Source organism: Cricetulus griseus, chromosome 3, assembly GCF_003668045.3.
Source record: "Cricetulus griseus strain 17A/GY chromosome 3, alternate assembly CriGri-PICRH-1.0, whole genome shotgun sequence".
Taxonomy (NCBI): domain Eukaryota; kingdom Metazoa; phylum Chordata; class Mammalia; order Rodentia; family Cricetidae; genus Cricetulus; species Cricetulus griseus.
In genome coordinates, this window is record NC_048596.1 from 81,034,679 (window position 1) to 81,043,331 (window position 8,653).

Consider the following 8,653-nt stretch of genomic DNA (forward strand, 5'->3'; position numbering starts at 1 on the left):
TGTTAAGAACTTACCATTCTGTCAATCATTTTAGTCATGAAATATACATAGCAATATATTTATAACCAGAAACTACACTAATTAGACACATCATTTAGTTTGTTAAGTTCTACCTGAAAACATGCCATTTTAATTAAAATCCTAAAAACAAACTCTCAAGTTCTATGGTTTAACAATCAAGTCCTACTGAAGCAGCACAGATTCCTTTCACAAGCGCAGGCCAGCAACAAGACAAACTGCAGTATATGTCATATGTCAGACAAACAGGTCCCCAAGTTCTTCTGAAGAATGCCAAGGAGTTGCCAGAGAGGTTACACAGTGGCCTTGATCTTTATTTTTGTTTACCTGGAATTCTACAAATTCCAAAATTGATCAATTGATTTATCTTGTTTAATAAACAGCACCAGTCGTGCCCACTGATACAATTCAAACCTGACTTTCTCAGTTCTCAAGTTTATTATGAAAACACTGTGGTGACTTGTGCAGTAACATCATCTTACAGGAGGGAAACAGTTCTGTTCAAAACAACTCACCAGGTTTTCTGACAATAACAAAGAACAACGTGGGGCTGAGATTTGAGAAGGGATAAACTGAGTGCAGACAAATCATACAATTAAATTAAATGGTATCCCTGAAAAGAAACAAAACAAGAGGGGCGGCCTTGGTACTTATTTAAAAATGTTCATTAAGCTCCAATGATTGTTTGCTATCCTCATCTACAGTCATGCTGAGTAAGCTACAGCTAAGTGGAAGTCAACTGGACTCACAGGTGTTAATGTTTACATCCTATTGCTGCAGTCTCTCAAGAAAGCAAAAGTAACTACAAATAGCGCTATGCCAGAAACTGGATTCTTGACCAACAATGTCGCGTCAGCATGCAATGAACTGGTTCATTCTAAAGTGGTCACGGCTGTTGATGACAAGAGGCTTTGTATTTTTATATGGCACATCTTTTGGTCCGTGTGAAAACAAGTTTTTTGAATGTTAACTATGTTCTGACACTTTGGAGTTACTGTTGCTCTTCCCATTTCCATTAGGTCAATATACGGTTCATGGCAATACTGTACAAGTTTAAATTTTCATTACAGGAAGTAGTCTGGGGTACGACGAGTGACATGTGGCTCGCCTCTACGGGGTGCTGGATCAAACTGCAAGAAAGAATACTTAAGAGTATCATCAAGTTCCATGATTGCAGCTTGGTTACCACAATGATAGCAATAGTTTGGAGCACTGAAAATTGTTACTACATTCTGGTCATGGCACCAGTTATATCCCTCCATCACCAGCTGGTGAGCTCTGGACACCAACGTGAGACCATTGGCATGATTAAATGTCTCAGAAATATCTTGGCCAAAGGTATAACCAGCTCCTCGAGGAGATATCCCCCATCCACCACGGTCATCTGGATCTGACCACAGCAAGTCACATATTGGACCCTCATGAGGAACTTCTTGTAGGCAATCAAGCGCTCGGATGTTATCCAGTGTGTCTATGGGTGGCGACAGACCACCATGTAGACAGAAGATCTGCCCATCCACCAAGGCAGTGAAGTATTTCCAAACGTTTGCATTTCCGTATTTTCTTAAACACTCATCGTAGAAACCATAAACTTATTAAGCAAAAAATAAATTAATTAAGCCAACAGTGGTACATTCCTATAATTCTAGTACTCACAAGGCTTATGTAGGATGTTCTAGAGTTTAAAACCAGGCCAGGTTACATAGCAAGTGTGGTAGTTTAAATGTAATCAGCCCCCAAAGTGTGGCTTTGTTGGAGTACGTATGGCCTTATTGGAGGACATGTGCCACTGTGGGGGCAGGTTTTGAGGTTTCCTACACTCAGGATACTTCCCAGTGTCTCTGTCAACTTCCTGTTGCCTAAAAGATATAGATCTCTCAGCTACTCCAGCACCACATCTGCCTGCATGCTGCCATGCTCCCCAACATGATGATAATGGACTGAACCTTTGAACTGTAAGTGAGCCACCCCAATTAAATGTTTTCCTTTATAAGAGTTGCTGTGGTCATGGTGTTTGCTCACAGCAATAGAAACCCAAAGACAAAGTTGGTACCAGGGACTGGGGTATTACTGTGATTGGCCTGACCAGGCTTTTGTTTGGAGAAATATGGACTTTGGGAGTTTAGGTTAGGAAAGCAGTGGAATGCTTTGAGCACTGCTTAATGGTCTCTACTAGAAGGAGCATGGAAGACAGTGGTGCTGAATGTGATTTGATGAGCTGTGAGGATCAAGAGGTTTCAGAGGAGAAGAATGTTAGTGTGTGGCCTAGAGACTGGTCTTGTGATATTTTGGTGAAGAAAGTGACTGCCTTTTGCTGTTGTCTGAAGAGTCTACCTGAGGCTAAAGTGAAGAGTTTTGGATTAATTTCATTGGCAGAGAAAAAATCTCAAAGCATCCCGGTATAGATTCTGTCCTGTGGATTTTCGTGTTCATGCTTATAAAGATTTATAATGAAAAGGAGCAGGCCGAGCAAGGTAAATTGTAAAATGAAAATTTTGAGAAGAAAAGAGCACCAGGAAATAAAATAGAGCTAAATTCTGTGTTCAAGGAAATAAATGGATCAAGAAATGAAATAAAGGGAATGGTAACCTCATGGCAAGACCCTATCCGGCTAAGTTTCTAACTTGTCAAAGGAGTTAGAGCAGGGTGTGGTAGGGCACATGTTTAATCCCAGTTTAATCCCTTCCCTTGGGAAGGTAGAGACTGGCGGATCTCTGAGTTTGAGGCCAACCTAGTCTATAGAGCAAGTTTCAGGACAGGCAAGCTTAGGCAGTGAGGGACAGAAATCTGCTGAAGATGTAATTGAACAAGGCGGCCACGTTCTAGCCCCAGTAAACAGAACCTGACAGCTTCAATCACATGGTTCTGGCTTTAGGGTGATAGTAGAAAGGGGCAATAAAATTTGTTCTTGAGACTAGGGAAAACCACTGAGGCCAGGCATGTGTCAGGGGTGTCCTTGAATTGAGGCCTAGAAAGGCCATTGCATAAAGCTGTGAAGTTGAAGCCTGAATTGCTTTGGAGACCCCAAGATGTTAGAGATGCCAGAGTTGTGAAATACTTGCCAAGGAGATCTGTTAACAGGGAATGGAATCAACCTAAGAGAAAGAAGTGTGTTGCAGTCAACAAAACTGAACAGAGATGGAGACCTGGAGAGCTTGTTGACATAAGACATGAAAATGCTGAGTTTGGAGTTTTCCCAGTTAGTTTTTAGCCTTGCTTTGACCCACCATTTCCTTGCTAAGCTCCCTTCCCTGCATTTTTGAATGGTAATGTATATCCTGTGCCGTTATATGTTGGAAGTATGTGATCTGCACTTTGATCTTTACAGGTGATTGCAGTAAAGAGATTTCATGAATTGCAGAAGAGACTTAGAATTTTGGACTTTAAAACATTGTTGAGAATTTGATAGACTATGGGAACTTTTGAAGTTCAACTAAATGCATTTTGCATTATGATATTACAAGTTAATTGGGGGCAAAGCAGAATGTATTAATTTTAATGTAATTGGCTCCCATAATCTCATAAAGTGGCACTATTAGGAGATGTGGCTTTGTTGGAATAGTTATGGCCTTGTTGGATGAAGTGTGTCACAGTGGTGGTGGGCTTTGAGGTTTCCTATGCTCAGGGTACTGCCCAGTGTCTCAGCTAACTTCCTGTTGCCTGCAAGATATAGGACTCTCAGCTATTTGTCCAGCACCATGTCTGTCTGCGTGCTACTATGTTTCACCATGATGATAATAGAATGAACCTCTGAACTGTAAGCAAGCAACCCCAATTAAATGTTTTCTTTATAAGAGTAGCTATTGTCATGGTGCCATCTCACAGCAATAAAATCCCCAAGAAGCAAAACAAAAGAAAAAACAAATTTCTTTAATACATTGCTTTAAGTTTTTATTTTCTTTTTTTAATTTTATTTTTATTAGTTCTAGTTAGGGAACAAGCTTATTTCAAGTCCCTTCTCCCTCTCCCTCCCCTCACCCCCAAACTTCCTCCCCCACCCCCAGCCCCCCCCACCCCATCCACCCACCACTCCCCAGGCAGGGTAGGGCCCTCAACGGGGGCTCTGCAAAGTCCACCAAGTCTTCCTATGCTGATCCTGGGCCCTTCCCCATGTGTCCAGGGCCAGAGTGTGACCCTTCATATGGGATGGGCTCTCAAAAGGCTAGGCTCACAACCAAAAATATAAGTTTTTATTTTCTAAAATGGTATCTATCTACTGGTGGTAGTGGCACACACCTTTAATCCCAGCACTCGGGAGGCAGAGGCAGGTGGATCTCTGTGAGCTCAAGGCCAGCCTGGTCTCCAGAAAGAGTGCCAGGATAGACTCCAAAGCTACATAGAGAAACCCTGTCTTGAAAAAAAATGATATCTATACTTCTGATACAGAGCAACTAAATTAAACCACCCTGAATTATTCATGAGGGTGAAGCAATGGGATATACCAGATGTGTGGATTTCAACACACTTTTGGGACATGTCAGTGCCATCTATAAAGTAGGATATTATCAGTATCTGCCCACAGGCAGGCAGAGGTAGAAGCTCTGTGAGCTGTGTGGGTGTGGCTGGCCCAACCTGAGTGTGACTTGCTGCCAAGAGCACATCTATTATCTTCCACCTCCACATGAGGCCTTTCCTCATCCTGTTTCCTATGTCCAGAGGGCTCACAGTCTGTCTCTTTACCAGTGTCCATGTTTTCCTCAATCCCATCTCTCTAGAGACGTCTTTCCCTGGCTCCCCTTTTATGGGTGTGTCATCATCTGCATGTGTATATGCTTGCTTTTGTACATTTGTGGGCACACATGCATGAGTGGGGGTATATGCATGTATTTGTGTGAGGCTATGCATGCATACATTGTGGGACAGGGGTTGCATGTGCATGTGGAGGGCTGAGTTTGATGTCAGGAACTGTCCTCCATTGGTCTTCAACCTTATCCACTGAGGCAGGATCCCAAGGTCAAACCCCAGAGCTTTCTGGTGTCTCTAGTCAGCTAGCTCTAAGAGTCTCTTATCTTTGCCTTCCAGGGCTGGACCACCATAGCCACTGAGCATTTACATGAGTTTCTGGGACTCTGAACTCTGGGCCTCGTATTTGTATGGCAAGGTCTTTAATGGCAAAGTCTTTAACTCCAATCTAATCTCCCCAGCTTTACCAGAAACATCCTATGCAAACCTCTATGTACCCTAAATCCCCCAGTCCTGTAAGCCACTGTCTGCTTTGTGGAACTTATCATAATGTCCTTATTGCTGTTGCTACATGGTAAATAATATCTGCCTCTTCACTAGACTAAACTTTGTAAGAAATGCTATGGGTTGAGTTTATTTGTTGAAATCTTAGTCCCTAGAACCTTACTGGGTTTGGAAACAGGGTCTTGGTTGCTTCCTTGCTTCCTTACTCCTTGCTTTGTATTATTGGAGATCAGATCCAGAGCCTTACACATGTCAGGCAAATACTCAACCACTGCTTACATCTCCAACCTCTTCTTTTTACTGATCCTCTTTGAAACACTATATTACCCAGTCTGGCTTTGAATTTACTCTGTAGCCCAGGCATCCCCTGGAGCTTGCAACTTCCATCCCTTAATGAAAGTCAAATTCTTTAAAGTTCAAGGACTGGCAAGTTTAGGTAGTGAAAGATAGAAGGGTAGTGAAGATGTCATTGAATGAAGGGCCGTGTTCCAACTACAAAAAGCAGCAGAACTTGGCAGCTTTGACCATGAAGTTCTGGATTTAGAGTTAAGGATAGAAGAAAGGAATTATGGAATAAGCCACTGAGGCCAGGCATGTGCAGGGGTGTCCCTGAATGGAGGCCTAGTAGAGAGGCCATTGTTGAAGCCTGGATTGCCTTGGAGAACCCAAGATGTTAGAGATACCAGAGTTGTGGATATCTGCTGAGGAGAGCTAACAGAGTGGAACCAGTTCAAGAGAAAGAAGTGTGCGGTGGTCAACAAAGCTGAATGGAATTGGATATGTTCTGACATCGGATATGAAGATGCAGCATTTGGAGTTTGCCCAGACAGTTTTCAGTCTTTCTTTGGTCCGGCATTTCCTCATTATGCTCCCTTCCTTGCATTTTTAAATGGTAATGTACATCCTGTGCTGTTATATGTTGGGAATATGTGATCTGCTTTTTTATTTTGAGTTTTACAGGGATTGCACCTAAGAGATTGCCATGAGTCTCAGAAGAGACGTTGGACTTCAGATTTTGAAACACACTTTGGGCTGTTATAGACTATGGGAACTTTTGAAGTTGGACTGAATGCATTTTGGTATTATGATATGGCTATAAGCCTTTGGGGACCAGGGAGTGGAATGTGGTGGTTTGAAAGAAAATGGTCCTGAAGGAAGTGGCACTGTTAGGAGGGGTGGCCTTGTTGGAGGAAGTGTGTCACTGTGGGGGTGGGCTTGAGGTATTTTTCTCAAGTTTCACTCAGTGTGACAGTCAGTTGACTTTCTGCTGCCTTCTGGTCATGATGTAGCCAACACCATGCCTGCCTGCACACTCCTATTCTGAAAATAATGACGATAATGGACTGAACCTCTGAAACTGTAAGCCACCACCTCAATTAAATGTTTTCTTTATAAGAGTTGCTGTGGTCATGGTGTTTTTTCACAGCAATAAAAACCCAAACTAAGACAACAGTCAATGTTACTGTCAAGTCTTCCACTCTTGTTGTCAACCTTACCATTTTTGACATGGGGCCTCTCATTGAACGGGCCTCTCATTGAATGTAGAGCTCACTGGTTGGCTAGACTGGCTGGCCATCAAGCTCTTGTCTTCTTGTCACCTTAAGGTTAAGGTTACAGATATGTGTAGCAACAGCTGACTCTTCCATGGCTATCAGGGATCTGAAAGTCAGGTGTTCATGCTTACACAGCAGGTGTTGCATGATCAGTGCCATCTCCCAGTCCCAGAATAGAAGACTGCCTCTCTAAAAGAACTTGTTCATCGAAATAGTTGTTTGTTTCTTAAGATAACTTGGTACTCAGGCTGGTGAAACACACAGAAACAGCTGACCTCAACAATGGGGAGCTCTTGGTCCCCAGACTGATAGCTGGGAAACCAGCACAGGACTGATCCAGACCCCAGGAACGTGGGTGTCAGTGAGGAGAGCTCTGAAATCTATGGGGCCTCCTGTAGTATATCAGTACTTATCTCTAGCATAGGTGTGGACTTTGGGAACTCATTCCACGTAGAGGGATACTCCTTGAGCCAAGACACACAGGGGTGGGCCTAGGCCCTATCCCAGAGGATATGACAGACTCTGATGACCCCCCCCATAGAAGGCCTCACCCTCCCTGGGGAGCAAAAAAGGTACATGATAGGTAGGGCTTTAGTTGGGGGGAATGGTAGGGAAGGAGGGAAGGGAGAGAGAACTGGGGTTGACATGTAAAACAATTTTGTTTCTAATTCAAAACATAAAAAACAGATATCTTGGCACTCACTCATAAGCGGATATTAGACATACAGCCAAAGATAACCAGGCTACAATCCACAATCCCAGAGAAGCTAGGTAAAAAGGAGGATCCTAAGAGGGACACACATCAAGGACCTCAGGAAGGGGGAATAGTTAAGATCTCCTGGTGAACTGGGAGGGGGTAGAAGAGATGGGATGTGGGATTGGAACATGAGGGATTGAGATGGCTGAGTTGGGGAAGGAATGGAGCAGGGAAGAACAATGACAGAAATATCTTGATAGAGGGAGCCATTATGGGGTTAGGGAGAAACTTGGTGCTAAGTAAATTCCCAGGAATCCACAAGGATGACCCCAGATAAGACTCCTAGCAATAACAAAGAGGGTGCCTGAACTGGCCTTCCCCAGTAATCAGATTAATGACTACCATAATTGTCATCATAGAACCTGCATCCAGTACCTGATGGAAGCAGATGCAGCGATCCACAGCCAAACACTGGGATGAGCTCCTGGAGTTCAGTTGAAGAGAGGGAGGAGGGATCTCATATGAGCAAGGGTGAGTCAAGATCATGATTGGGAAAATTACAGAGACTAGCTGACCCAAGCTAGTGGGAACTCACAGACTATGGATTGACAACTGAGGAACCTGCATAGGACTGAACTAGGCCCTCTGAACATGGGTGATAGTTATGTGGCTTGATCTGTTGGGGGAGCCCCTGGAAGTGGGAGCAGGACTCATCCCAGGTGCATGAACTGGCTTTTTGAAGCCCATTCCCTATGGTGAGATACCTTGCTCATCCTTGATACAGGAGGGAGGGGCTTGGTCCTGCCTCAACTTGGTTTGCCAGACTTTTTGACTCCCCAGGGGAGGTCGTACCTCCTATGAGGAGTGGATGGGGGTGGGATGAGGGGGAATTGGCAGGGCAGGAGATGGGAGAGAGTGGGAACTGGGTTTGGTTTATAAAATGAAAAAGTTTTTTAAACAAAAAATAAAAGAAAACTTGTCTAAGGGAAGGGAGCGGTGAAGCCTCCAGTGTGTTTCTTTGTAGCCACTTCCCAGTGGCAGTTTTCCCTGTAAACTATAACATGTTTTTTCACTAGAACACAAGCTGTGCTTAAGTAATAGAATAGTTACATTAATTGATTTAATTGTTTCTCTATTGTTTTGGGTTTTGTGTGTTTTTAATTCTTAACTAAAATCTTTGTATATCAAATATTTTCTG

The 8,653-nt window shown here is 43.3% G+C and overlaps 1 protein-coding gene across 1 annotated transcript; it reads right to left on the minus strand.

Moving 5' to 3' along the window:
• Positions 1-1,021: 1,021 nt before the first annotated feature.
• Positions 1,022-4,708, minus strand: LOC100773967 (serine/threonine-protein phosphatase 2A catalytic subunit beta isoform-like). The gene is made up of 2 exons (XM_035441620.1): positions 4,591-4,708; positions 1,022-1,609 (listed from the first exon to the last, which is right to left on the minus strand). The coding sequence occupies exons 1-2, from the start codon at positions 4,706-4,708 to the stop codon at positions 1,083-1,085; spliced, it is 645 nt and encodes a 214-aa protein (XP_035297511.1). The 3' UTR covers positions 1,022-1,082.
• Between the last annotated feature and the right edge of the window lie 3,945 nt (positions 4,709-8,653).

Coding starts and splice junctions, on each gene's coding strand:
- LOC100773967 (XM_035441620.1), bottom strand. CDS start 4,708: ATGGACACTGGTAAAGAGACAGACTGTGAGCCCTCTGGACATAGGAAA. Junction 1,610..4,590: donor TGGCAGCAAGTCACACTCAG/GTTGGGCCAGCC, acceptor TTGCTTAATAAG/TTTATGGTTTCTACGATGAG.